The 14,231-nt window shown below is 36.1% G+C and overlaps 1 protein-coding gene across 1 annotated transcript; it reads right to left on the reverse strand.

Moving 5' to 3' along the window:
- Positions 1–731: 731 nt before the first annotated feature.
- Positions 732–4,139, reverse strand: LOC148694412 (uncharacterized). Its single transcript, XM_088700289.1, has 2 exons — positions 3,805–4,139; positions 732–1,089 (listed from the first exon to the last, which is right to left on the reverse strand). The coding sequence occupies exons 1-2, from the start codon at positions 3,884–3,886 to the stop codon at positions 896–898; spliced, it is 276 nt and encodes a 91-aa protein (XP_088556415.1). The 5' UTR covers positions 3,887–4,139; the 3' UTR covers positions 732–895.
- Between the last annotated feature and the right edge of the window lie 10,092 nt (positions 4,140–14,231).

A 14,231-nucleotide genomic window follows, 5' to 3' on the forward strand; every position in this document is an offset into this window, starting at 1 on the left:
TGATATGTAAATGTCACGTCATTTATGACTTTATGGTGTTAATTATAGACTGAAAGTTGATGGGGAAATTTGGAAAACTAATCAAAATTTGACATAAAACTACTAAAATACCCTTTTTAACCAAAATAATTGTAAAACTATGCAGTTTTTTTCGTTAGAAAAATATCTTCACTCGTAGGCATTTGAATCAGAAGCTTCAAAACTGCTTCAACGGGGTTACTCTTACATTGCTCTGCAGCTTCTCTCCCTCCAATGACTTGAAAACCTGTCAACACAAATAGGTCCTCCTCCAGAAACCAAAATTGGAGCTTGAAATTTTCAAATGGGTACTCGTCGTTGAGAAGGAAGAAAATCATAGCTTTGCATCAAAACCGGATGAGGCCATTGGGCCTTTCCCTGAATTTGTGTTGCTTAGAGAGGTTGTTATTAATTTAGGCGTGAAGGTATTTTAAGGGAAATTGAACAAAAGAGAAGATATAGTTTGTAATTATTTTAGTTAAGGAAGGGCGTTATAGTATTTTCATATCAAATTTGGATTAGAATTATAATAAATTATAAAGGTTGGTTAAAATTCTATTCATGGTTCAAATTTTGACTAGTTTTCCAAATTTCCCAAGTTGATGTAAATTAAGTCTCATCTTTAAAAATTTGAATTTTTGTTGGATGTTTAATTATAGGTGGGTTTACGAAACCATATTTTTTTCCCACAAGTAAATATTTAAGTAGGGAGGTTCTTTCTTTAATTTTTTTTTTCCTGGTTTTCAGGTAAAATATTATTTATATTTACACATGCAACAGTTATGTGCCAAAGCCATGCCTGCAACTGCAAATGTTGTTCATGCTTGACTATTTAAGGATGAGAACAAACTCCTACTTAAAATTCTTCGTGTTCGGATCACAAAGCTGAGTTTTTACTACTAGTATTGCTAGAAGACCACTCGAAAATTCCCCAGAAGGGTCTTTGGTGTTTGCGTTTGGCCGAGGGCGGATGGTTGTCTGTTGTTTCTCTACTCAGCATCTGCCACATCACTTGCACATCTTGATACCCACACGTTTGCACATCATCGTGAAGCTTCAGAAGCCCACCACCTGCATCATCCATCCAAATTCAACAGCCTTTTTAGAGGCCGTTTGAAATTATTTTCAAATTACTGAAAAACATTTTTGGAGAAAATATTTTTGAGTTTTAAAAGCATTTGAAATGTTTTTTTAAAATTCATTTGCATTTTTATTAAAGATTAGTTTTAAAATATTTTCATTAAAAATGTTTTTAATCATTTTAAAATATTTGCAAACGAGCACATCTAGAATATATTCAAAATAATTAACAGTGCTTTTGGTGATTTCGACGGCAAAGTTGCATCAGTAAAGATGTAGATGTTCATCTTATCTTTAGGCCTCAGCCACGAAGCAGAAGATTCGTCACTCACCAGAGTCCCACTACTTTCTGACTTGGACAAAAGAAAATGGAATGGTCCCAAAAAGTATATCTTTCACTTTGGATGGCAGGAGTCAATCATTAATTAGATTAGTACTATTTATTTTACTTTTTATTTTGTCCTTATTGTTAAAATTCAAAATTTTCAAATAATTTTTCTTTTGATTTTATGGGCCGCTCAAAAGTATGTTTCATGAAAGGAATTGGTCCTTTACTAGTATGTTTACTCTAGTGTAACAAAATTGCGATGAGATCGTTCAATCGTAATTTCTACTTTATTACTCTCAAGTTTTCAAATATTCTAATGTTAGTATATAAGGTTTATTTTGTCTAACTTTTGTACCCAATCGTTGATTTTTCTACTATTTCCATACATCAGTTATCTTTATGACTAGTCCTTCAGTATATGTTGAAGTGGCGCAGTTTGTCCCATCAAATTTATGCCTCGTATTTATCAATCAGTGACAGACTTAACGGATAGGCAAATAGATGTATGGAAGTGAGAGGAAAACCAACGTTTGAGACTTTGAGTTCGAAAGGGAGATAAACAAAAAAAAAAAAAAAAAAAAACTGTTTATATTAAAGGCGAAAAAATAAATAAAATAAAATATTAGGATAGTAAAATGAAAATTAATTTTGAATTTATGTTACTAAATCTGCCCTTTTTTTTGGCTCTTTTAGAGCCTATTTGCAAGAAATTAAAAAGGAAAAAAAAAAAAAACAATAACTTTACGAAAGTTTTGGTGCAATTCATCATTGGTTGGTATGTTGGAGAGTTCCCAAATGATGGAATTAAAACTTGTTTTCTCAAATTGCTTAAAGTTATTTAAAAATTAAAAAATTTAGTGGGGAGGCTGATTGTTTCTTTATTACTAGATGTGAACTAAAATGATGGTTGATGATTGAATTATCAAGTGTTGATTAATGTGTTAAGAAGATTATCAATTTAAATCATAAATTATGATGTACGCTCACCATATACCTAATTATCTACCACATAAATCATTTATCCGATTAGACTATATAAATATAAACTAAAAAATTGGTCTACCTAACATTACTCAACATTACTCCTGACCTAAATGAAATAACAATTAGCTCCATTTACCATTACTTATTAATTAATTATTAAAGTGGTCCTAAAATTAGGGTAAGACTCATTGAGTGTTTTGTATTGTACATGTAGAGTAATCGAATTACTATTGGCAGTTGGGATTTTTATATGACTACAATACAATTCAAGATTGGGCACTGATTTTGACATTGTTATTTTGTTTTTGGCGCACACAACTTGATTCATTTACCCACCCACAACCACCGACAAAATTAAACTGTATTATATCCTCCACTAGTTCCCCACTAAATCCATTATATCATCCACTCAAAATCCTTCTTCATTCGCTTAGCAATCCGGTCCGGTAGGGCGGAGATGGCTATAAGCTCATGGAGGATTCAAGACTTAGAAAATATTACCCCACTCTTGTATAATTTCTTCACTTCGCATTTATTCTAGGTCAAAAATCCTATATACGACTCCATAGAATGAGAGTTTAATAGCAATTTATTGCAACTCACCGTTGTGATTCAATCTAAATTTTGCATCTTTAGTGTAAATATATTATTGTGTAATCATCAATAAATACTTTTGTCTAAGAATAAAGTGATCCGAACCTTTGAAATTTGATCCAAGAGCAAAAAATTATTGTAACTTTTAAAAGTTTTTACTAATTTTTTTTATTTTTAACTGTTGAATCAAATTTTAAAGGTCCAGATCACTTAAGTCCTAAAATTTGGAGAGAAAGATCCGGATATGATCAGTTTCTGAGTAAAATAGAGAACTTGATGATGTGTAATCATCAATGATTAGATTTTATTGTGGCATTTTCTAGAAGTTTTTTTTATTGTGGGATGATAAAAAAAATACTTATTTCTAGAAGTTTTGTTTTCCATTAAAGAAATTGAAAAAACAGAGGATCAATTGTTTGACAAGGAGGAATGAAACGAAAATATGCTTCTTATGAACGCAGTGAAAAGGAAACATAAAAAGAAAACAGAGATGAGGAAAAGGATAGAATTAAAAAAAAACAAAAAAAAAAAAAAAAAACAAAAGAACAAAAAAGGTGGGAGCATCTATCAATATATATGAATTATGAAGCTTATAATCTAGTACGAAAATTGTTAACCATCCACCTCCAAGTTTTCCAAGTGCAGAAATAAATGGATGCATATGCAGCAAATTATGAATATAACAAAACTATATATATATATATATATATATATATATATATATATATATATATATATATAAATAAATTTAGAAAGAAGAAGAAGAACTGAACAATATAATATTTAAGTGAGTGAGTGACCATTTTTGCGATCCTTGACGCGGGTAGAGACGGCAAGCCAGAGACGGCGGACAGGGAAGATCATCTTGTCCCAAAACTCCATCAACCTTGCTTTTATCACTTTTACTTTCTTTCTTCCTTTCCTTTTCCCGCTACTCCCTCTAATTGCTGCTGATATGCTCCTTCTCCCTGCCAGACCTTCTCTCTCTCTCTCTCTCTCCTCTCCTCTTCTCTCTCTCGAATCAATTAGGATATGATACAAAGAAATGTTTTACAGGGACTCAAGAGGAAGGAGACTTCGAACTCGGAGAGCTATTGAAAACCCACTAGTGTTTTTTGAAACCCGCAAGAACATATGATACGCCCACCAGTTTGTCTTGAGGTGTATTTATTCAACTCATAAATATTAAAAATTGATAACCACTCATATTTTTACACTAGCCCAAGGTTTAGGAAATGGGTTTTCTCCGGATCTCTTCCACCAAATTCATCAAGTTCGGAAATCCGAACTATTGAAATTTGATCCAACGGCTACAGTTATTATAATTTTTAAAAAAACTCCTTATTTGTAGTCGTTAGATCAAATTTCAACAGTCCGGATTCCCAGACTTGATGGATTTGGTGAAAGGGATCCGAAGCGGATCCCTTTCCCAAAGTTTAATATTGGGTGAGAGCCACTGTCATACTCTTTGTTTATCCTTAAAGCGCTAACAAAAAGTAAAGAGTAAATTGTAGAAATGGTTCTTCAACTTTAATCAAATTAGAGCAATGGTCCCTCAACTAAAAATACATTACCATTGGTCCCTCAACTCATCAAAATGTATAGGTATGGTCTTTTTCGTCAACTTCATCAGAATTTTAATGAGTTATGTTGGAAGTATCATTGCTAATTGGGGTCCCTCAACTCATCAAAACGTGTAGTTATAGTCTTTTTTGTCAACTTCATCATAATTTTGTCAAAATGAGTTATGTTGGAAGGATCATTGCTACAATTGCGTTAAAGTTGAGGGACCATTCCTCCAATTGGGTTAAAGTTGAGGGGCCAATGGTAATGAATTTTTAGTTGAGGAAACATTGCTCTAATTGAGTACAAGTTAAAGGACCATTGCTACAATTTACTCAAAGGTAAAAGAAAGCATCAAGCACCACACATGACAATAAACCACGAATCAAGAAGTCAATACATCCAGGAAATATGCAGTCAAGGACAGAAGAGGAAATAAGATGAGGATTTTTTTTTTTTTTTTTTGGTCAATTAATAAGAATTTGAGTTAAGCACATCGTAAAGGACATAGGAAATGTGAATTAAGAGGAAGCTACACCACATAAGAAGAAGATAGAGGAAAGAAAGGAGAAAATTGAAGAAGTAGCAGCAAAAAAGGAGACCGGTTAAGAAACAAAAAGCTAAAACTCACACCTACAAACCATTTCTTTTCCAAACTAGCAGGGGTCCAGACGAAAAAACAAGAGGGAAACATTGGGTTATTGGGGTCATGTGAACTCAATGACCCTAGTGTGGCTCCACTAGTGGTGAGAGCCCATCTATTATAAAACTCAAAAGCTCAATTTCACTAAGACGTCAAATTAGGCAGTAAGAGCCAAGACGCTATTCCACATCAGAAATGAAGCATTGGTTAGAGAAAGTTTTGTTGCTTCTTTTTAGCGTTATGTTTACTTGGAACTTTTACATCTTCTTTACAAATGCTCGAAGGCTTCTCAATTACGTTTGTCTACAAAATACATCTTGTTATAAACTTCTTATTTAAGTGTGATTGTGTAAATCCTAGATTAGATTTTATTTTAGTTATTCTTCTCTATTAGGACTTGTATTCCTTGGAGGAAAAGGATCTCTTCTCTCTATTATTACTATAAATAAAGGCATTGCGTAGGGAGAATAACACATCCTCTACACAACCCTACAAACACATAAATTTGATATGCATTATATCCATAATTGTTGAATTATGTGAATTTGATATTGTCATGCATTTCATCAAATATATGCTCATGCATCAAATATAAAGATTTTTTTAGGGTTTCTCAAAACCCATCTCGTCATCACCGCGAGCTGCTGGCTTCCCCAGCCATACCACGTCGGGCCACGAGACCACCGGACCCATGGGCTCCAGGTTCAAACCCATAACCCATTCGTTGCAGGTTGGCTTGCAGCCAATCCTCAGCCATGGGTCAACGTTTTGACGACCTGCAGCTCGCCCTCGACAACGCTTGATCGAGATTTTATTGAATCTCGTCGGATTTTTCAAATTTTCGATTTGAATTTCTAGGGTTTTGATTGAAATGTTGAGATTTCTTTATCTCCGTTCAGATTCGTGATCCCTGTTGGCTCACAAACTTTTCCTGAGAATTTTTATCCCAAAACATAGCAGCCTGAAGTGGTGGCACCGGTCTTCTTCCCTTGCGAGCACACCCAGCTACAACTGAGGTGTTTTTGGTCCTAACCTGAACCCAATTGGGCCTTGTTTTTCTCGGCCTAAAAATATTTTTTTTTTCCTTTTTTGGGCACTCCTGTAGTGACCCAAACCATTAGCTTGGTCCAAGCATGACACTAGCCTGTAGGGCTATGATGTCCCATATGCCTGCTACACACCGGATCACAGCCCTTATAGGTGCATCCGTGTCCGTGAAGCACCATATCAGAGCCCGTTTTCTGTGATGTTGTGCCTGCCTACATGCTAGGCCCGTGCCTACCCTAACCCAGTTTTGGCCATGGACCTCATAATACCAGTTCACTCAGCCCACCAGTGGGCTTTGGTCCATGTTTTTGAATCCTGAATTTTAATTGCCTATTTTTTAGGTACTTTTGGTTTTATAATTTTTCACCCACACTTTAAATTTGGCTCGAAGTCCAAATAATTAATTCAATTATAATTATAGACCTAAAGTTCTATTTGCATATTTTATTGTTGCATATATATATATATATATATATATATATATATATATATATTTTATTTGTGTTTCTCTGTAGGAATATATGAACCTGAAGTTCATAATTATTTTGAAACCTGGAGTTTCTAGAAATATGACTTGTTTGAAAACCTTAAGTTTTCCTTAAAAACATCACCCATGAAAACTCGAAGCTTTTTCATGTAAATTTAAACCAATACATGTCTATCAGAACCTGAATGTTCTACTCTTATGTGAATGGATTGATTTTTTCTCCATTACACTAACCACTTCTTGTCCATTTATTTTGTGATATGAACATGTCTCGATTTTGAACAAGCTCGACTTCACCGCTTTAGAGGTCTTTAGAAAAAAACTACCTCAAGTGGGTCAAAGATGAGAAGCTCCACCTCACTGCAAAGAATTTGCATCCCGCCATTGAAGATGAGACGGACAACCCGATTGGCAAAGCTAAGAAAGCCACTGCCATGATCTTCATCCGAAGACATATTCATGATGCACTACAAACAGAGTACCTTGCTGAGGAGGATCCACGAGCACTCTGGGTCAGGCTGATCATTTTGATCATTAAAAGGACATCTTCTTGCCTGAAGCAAGACATAACTGGCAGTATTTGTACTTCCAAGACTTTAAGTCTGTGAATGAATATAATTCTGAAGTTTGTCGAATCTGATCACTTCTCAAATTCTACAACAAGACCATGACCGAAGAGGATCTTCTGGATAAGACCTATTTGACTTTCTCTACTACTACTGCAGCAACAATATAGGGCTCATAAGTTAACTAAGTTTTCATATTTGATCTCTATTTTACTTCTCGCTGAAAAGCAAAATCAGCTGTTGATGAAAAATCATCAAGCTCGACCTACATGGGCGACTGCTATGCCTGAAGCACACTATAGCACAAACAAACGCCCAAAACGCCAAAATAGGCAGGGTAAGGGCGGCTAGAAGCCACCCTGTCAAGGTCAATAGAGCCAAGGCCCACCTAAGGGAGGAAACCGAGCCCAAAAACACCCTAACCTTGCTCCCAAGGCCCCAAACTTCAAGAATAACGGCAAAGCACCTGAAGTCATGGATGCGGACATGTGTTATCGTTGTGGTTCCAAGGACCATTGGTTCCGTGTTTGCTGAGCTCCTTAGAAGATTGTAGCTCAATATCATTCTCGTCGTAATAAGTTTTAATCAAACTTTGTGCAAATGGATGAACCAAAAAGTACCAAGATGGAGGTTTCTAACTTTCAGGAGGATACCACCCCTATGGAAGATTAGAATCCTAGACATAAACTAGTTTTCTAGTTGAAATTTAGATGATGGGGCCGAATTCCACATAGTGGCTGAACCCCCCTTGTTTTTGGTTTAATTCTTGATCAATTTTCCTTTATATTTGGATTATTTGTTGGAGATTTGTTTTTGGATAATAAGTTTTTAATTAATTACCGTCCTTGAATACTTAAATTATTTTGAATGGATATTTGTTTTTAGAACTTTTATGCATGTGACCGATTCAAATTCATTTTATTCTAGGTATTACTAGTGGGAAAGTTAATTGTCTGGCAGATAGTGCAACCACGCACATCATTTTGTGTGAATGCATCTATTTCACTAACTTCATACCTAAGAATGCACCTCTGACAACCCTCTCAGGGCCATCCAACCTGATTGAAGGATACGGTAAGGCACATATAATGTTGTCTAATGGTACAATTTTGACTATTGATGAGGCACTTTACTCTCCATGGTCCGGAAGAACGTTGTTAAGTTTCAAGGACATTAGAGATAATAATTACCATGCTGAAACCTATGTAGAAAATGGAGTTGAATTTCTATACATAACTTCCAACGAATATGGCTAGAAGCGTATTCTAGAGAAGATGAAGCGTATCTCGAATGGTCTGTATACTACAACCATACACCCTATAGAAAGCCACTATGTGGCCGACCCTACCTCTGGGATCGCGCACGAAATTACACTTTGACATGATCATTTGGGATACCCTGGACGAATAACAATACACCGTATCCTTAAATCAACACACATGCATCCACTAACTCAAAGTTTAGGTTTGATTCAAGGAATCGCATGTCAAACCTGCTCAATGGGAAAACTTATTATTAGGCTTTCTTATGTCAAGATTCGTTCGAATCCTCTTATTTTCTATAGAGGTTTTAGGGGAACATTTGTGGATCAATTCACCCTCCTTGTGGACCATTTAGATATTTTATGGTTTTGGTTGACGCTTTCACACATTGGTCACACGTGTGCTTGTTGTCCACAAGGAACTCTGCATTCTCCAAACTGTTGGCTCAGGTTATCAAGCTCAGGGCTCACCTCCTTGATTATTCGATTAAATCTATTTGAATGGATAATGCTAGAGAATTCATATTTAAAACTTTTGATGACTATTGCATGTCAGTTGGGGTTGAAGTTAAACATCTAATACCCCATGTTCACACCTAGAACAGCTTGGCAAAGGCATTCATTAAGCACTTACAAATTATTGCTCAATCGTTAGTCATACATACCAAGCTCCCAATCGCTACTTGGGGTCATGCAATATTGCACGCAGCTATGTTGGTCTAACTGAGACCTGTTGCGACCCAACTGTATAGCGCACTTTAGTTGGTTACCAGATACAAACCCAACATATCACATCTGCACATTTTTGGCTTTGCAATTTATGTGTCGATTTCGCTGCCATTACGTACAAAAATGAGGCCTCATCGAATAATGGAAATCTATGTCGGATTTGATTCTCATTCGATTATTCATTCATTACTTAAAACCTTTGACAGGCGATCTATTTACAACTCATTTCGCGGATTGTCACTTTTATAAGACAATCTTCCTGTCGTTAGGAGGAGATAAGAACGTTAACGTTCTTGAAGAACGACGCAAATTATCATGACCTGAAACTGAAGTGCATCGTATATTAGATCTTTAGAGCGTGAGCATGCCAGATGCTTCACCGATCTAGCGCGAGTGACAAAATCACATATTTCAGCTGCAAATGTGCTTGCAAAGATAGATGTACCAAATGAACGACAGACTTCCCTCGTAGAGGCCTGGGACGCCACTTTGACCTATAGCATGGCAGACCTCTTGGTTCAAAGGATTCACAGACCCAGAAGAGGAAACCCACGACACAGGCACCTAAAGAGCCTACCGTGAATCCGACTGTCGTCTACTCATTCTATCCAACTCATGAGGAAATTCTAGATTACAGAAGCGTCCTTGAAGAGACGAATCCACCTCCCGAGAATCGTGAGATTTCGATCTATTATGCTAGCTTGCATGATGTTTGGTGTAGAAATGAGATGATCGTCGACAATGCATTAGCATATACAGTAATTACTGAGATCATGTTGAGCAATGACATTGAACCTTGTTTCATTAATGAATGTCGACGTAGAACCAATTGGTCAAACTAGAAACAAGCAATCCAAGTTGAACTCGATTTGCTTGCGAAACGTAAGGTGTTTGGACCTGTAGCTCCTACTCCTCTACATGTGAAGCATGTTGGCTACAAGTGGGTTTTTGTTCGGAAACGTAATGAGAAGAATGAAATTGTGCATTAAAAAGCTCATATTATTGCGCAAAGCTTCTCACAACGTCTTGGGATTGACTATGACGAAACTTATTCACCCGTTATGGATATGATTACTTTTCACTACCTTATCAGTTTGATAGTTTTCAAAAAACTGAGTATGCTGTTGATGGATGTAGTAACTGTGTATCTCTATAGAGATCTTGATACGGAAATTTATATGAAAGTTCCCAAAGGACTTACATTGACTGGATCAAATATTTCCAAACCCCAAAACACGCTCTCAATTCAGCTGACGCGTTCACTCTACGATTTGAAGCAATTTGGAAGAATGTGGTATAACCATTTGAGTGAGTATTTAACTAGTCAAGGATATGTGAACAACAAACTATGCCCTTATGTGTTCATTAAGAAGTCACATTCCAGTTTTGCGATAGTTGCAGTATATGTCGACGACATGAACCTCATTAAAACTCTTGAAGAGCCCGCGAGAACCACGCACATGAAGTCAGAATTTAAGATGAAAGATCTAGGAAAGACTCGATACTGTCTCGGTCTCGAGATAGAGCATAGTTCGGATGATATCTTAGTACATCAATCGAACTACACCCAGGAAGTGTTGTGTTGCTTTAACAAGGATAAAGCGAAGCCTTCGAGTACTCCTATAATTGTTCGATTGCTAGATGCAAAACGAGATCCCTTTCATCCTAAGGAGGATGATGAAGAGATTTTGGAGCCTAAAGTTCCTTATCTAAGTACAATAAGCGCTTTATTGTACTTAGCTCAATGCATTAGACCCGACATCTCCTTCGCTGTTAATCTTTTAGCAAGATACAATAATGCAACCAACACGTAACACTGGACTGGTGTTAAAGACAATTTTTGCTACCTTAAAGGTACTACAGGTATGAGTTCGTTCTATCCCTATAGATCCTTAAGTGATGCCGCACCCTCTTTAACTTGAATCGATTCTCACCTTGTTGGTTATGCTGACGCATGATACTTATCCGATTTTGTACAAGGTACACTCTCAAACGGGTTACGTCTTTACCGTTGGAGGCACTGTAATCTCTTGGAGGTCAACTAAACAGACCTTAGTTGCCACTTCATCTAACCATACTACAATTCTCGCCTTACACGAAGCAACTCGGGAGTGCTTATGGTTGAGAGCAATTATGAGGCATATTCGAAGCTTCTGCGATCTTGACCCTGTCGTTGATGTCTTGACAACGATTTATGAAAACGACGCAACATGCATCAAACAGCTCAAGAAGGGTTACATCAAAAAAGACAACACCAAGCACATTGCAACGAAGTTCTTATTCTCACATCAACAACAAGAGCATTAGAAGATTGAAGTCATACAAATCCATTCACAAGACAATCTGCTTGACCTCTTCACCAAATCACTACTGAATGAGACGTTGCAGAAGCTTGTTTGAGGAATTAGTATGCGTAAACTTTTTCAATTGTAACATTGCTAGTTCTCTTTCGAATTATGTCAAACTCAGGGGGAGTATCTTGAAGTATACTTGCTTGATCATAATGTACTCTTTTTCCCTAAGATTAAGAGTATTTTTCCCACTGGATTTTTGCTATCTAACGAGGTTTTGACGAGGCACCCACCTTGGGTTGATCATATTCCTAATGATGTCCTGTAGACGTTTCATTTGACTTTGCATTTCTCACACATTTTTCCTTAGACAACGGATTTTATCCCTACTCGGGTTTTTACCATAGCCATAGGGTTTTTTGTGAGACTTACTTCCTTATGCAAGTTCCTACTTTATTTGAGAATAGCGTGTTCTCAGAATCAGTGCTGACGAGTCGACTTCCTCAACCTCTACGTGATGTCAAATCTACTTGAGTATTTACACACTTAAGGGGGAGTGTCATAAACTTCTTATTTAAGTGTGATTGTGTAAATCCTAGATTAGATTTGATTGTAGTTATACTTCTCTATTAGGGCTTGTATTCCTTGGAGGAGTAGGATTTCTTCTCTCTCTTATTACTATAAATAAAGGCACTACGTATGGGGAATAACACATCCTCTACACAATCCTACAAACACATCTCTCTCTCTCTCTCTCTCTCTCTATATATATATATATATATTTTTTTTTTTTTCTCTGTGCCGCCAGCCCCCCTTCTCCTATCAGTTAAATATAGGCCACAACATATCTTATATATTTTTGAATATATATGATCTCATTAATTAAGTTAGAACTAGATCTGCAATTATTTTTCTTAATTTTTAGAGAAAATTGACGTAATGATCGCTGAACTTTGAGTCAATTAGAGCTTTGGCCCTAAATTAAAAATAGGTCCCTAAACTTGCCAGAACAAAGAGCATTAATCTATTTTAATTAACACTATTAGAAATTTCATCCAAAATAAAGAGTTTACAGGGGTAAAAAATGAATGGAAATTTTAACGAAATTAGCCCAAAGGACTATTGCATCACATTATAATAAGTTCAAGGACCAGCGCTTATGAATTTTTAGTTTAGAGATCAAAGCTCCAATTAAGCTAAAATTTAGGGACAATGACTCTAATTATATCTCATTTTTAATACATGGTATTAACTCTCAAAGATGACTTGACACACCCCGACCCGAATTCTATAGGCACCAAAATCGAGGTGTGCTAGACATCACCTATAGCCATGAGACGCATGAAAATATAACTAATGATAACAAATAAAATTCACCGAAAATTCGACAAAACTTCCCTTAAAATACGGATAAGCCTAAATTAAAATACCTGTAGGAAAACCACATTTATATCAACACATCACCTAAGGGCCCCACTTAATGCGTCTCCGACCCTCAATTACAAATACAATAATAGTTCAGAGCACAGTTGTCTAATACCAGTTTATGGGTAAAGCTGAGTAGATATCCTACTCAATAAGGATGTGTCATTGCTTGAAATGATGCCTTGACGTCAAAGATGCTCACGTCAACTACTATTGATTCCTATATACGCTGAGAACTAATCGTTACATATATACTAAGTTGTTACTTACCAGTGGCATGGCATACAATATCATCCACTAGCCACAACTAGCGGAAATTGAATAATATAAGCATGTCATATTGTTGAGTAATCTTGAGACAAATGACAAGCTGGAAGGACATGTCTACAATGTGGACAAGCTGAAAATACTCATACATGTGCAAGTTGTGTCCTGCGGCCGCGAACGTGATACAATATTCTAAATGTATAAACATGCCATTACTAAGAAAACTCTGAAGTGATGACAAACTAAAAATATAAATGTAGTACCCCAATACACGTGCAAGCTAAAAATATAACCATACACTAGCGGTAGCTAGTGTAAGGTGGAAGGACATGTCCATAATATGGACAAGCTGAAAATATAACCATACACGTGCAAGTTGTGTTTTATGGCCGTGAACGTGGTACAATGCTCTAAGTTTGTACGGTTGTATGCGTGCCACAAGATAAGTAGTAACAAATCCAATGTTCATAAAATCATCATCGTCATATATCATAAGCCATAAATCGTAACTCATAAATCTGGTAAAATCTGTACCAAGATTGAATCATAAAAATCTCACATTCCAAACTCGGAGACATGATACACCATTCAATTTTATTTAATCTTATGGTAAAAAGCTACCAGATCGCTCTCGCAGTGAACAAACTTGTCTATAGCAAGACTATCAAACTCGCATAAAGTGAGACTACCAAACTTGCCTATTGCAAGACCAGACAACTCATTTTGAGTATGGTCAAATCATACATCTTTGAAAATTAAAGTGACCCAATTTATCCCTTGATAGGGAAAAAACCTTGTGCGGGACTCAACGTGCCACTAAACAATGCCTAGTGACATTACGATTCAGTCAAAATTTGACACGTGGTTAAATTTAACTACAATTTCCTATTTACATGAAAACTAAAACAATATTATTTCCAACATTAAAACAAATAAAACAAAAACACC

The sequence above is a fragment of the Pyrus communis genome, chromosome 9, assembly GCF_041283825.1.
Source record: "Pyrus communis isolate YQ-2024b chromosome 9, ASM4128382v1, whole genome shotgun sequence".
Lineage (NCBI taxonomy): Eukaryota > Viridiplantae > Streptophyta > Magnoliopsida > Rosales > Rosaceae > Pyrus > Pyrus communis.

What these genes read in the sequence shown, in the direction of transcription:
- LOC148694412 (XM_088700289.1), bottom strand. Translation starts at nt 3,886, where the DNA reads ATGGAGTTTTGGGACAAGATGATCTTCCCTGTCCGCCGTCTCTGGCTT. An exon ending in CGTCAAGGATCGCAAAAATG is followed by an intron (nt 1,090 to 3,804) that starts GTCACTCACTCA and finishes TGGATGATGCAG; the next exon opens with GTGGTGGGCTTCTGAAGCTT.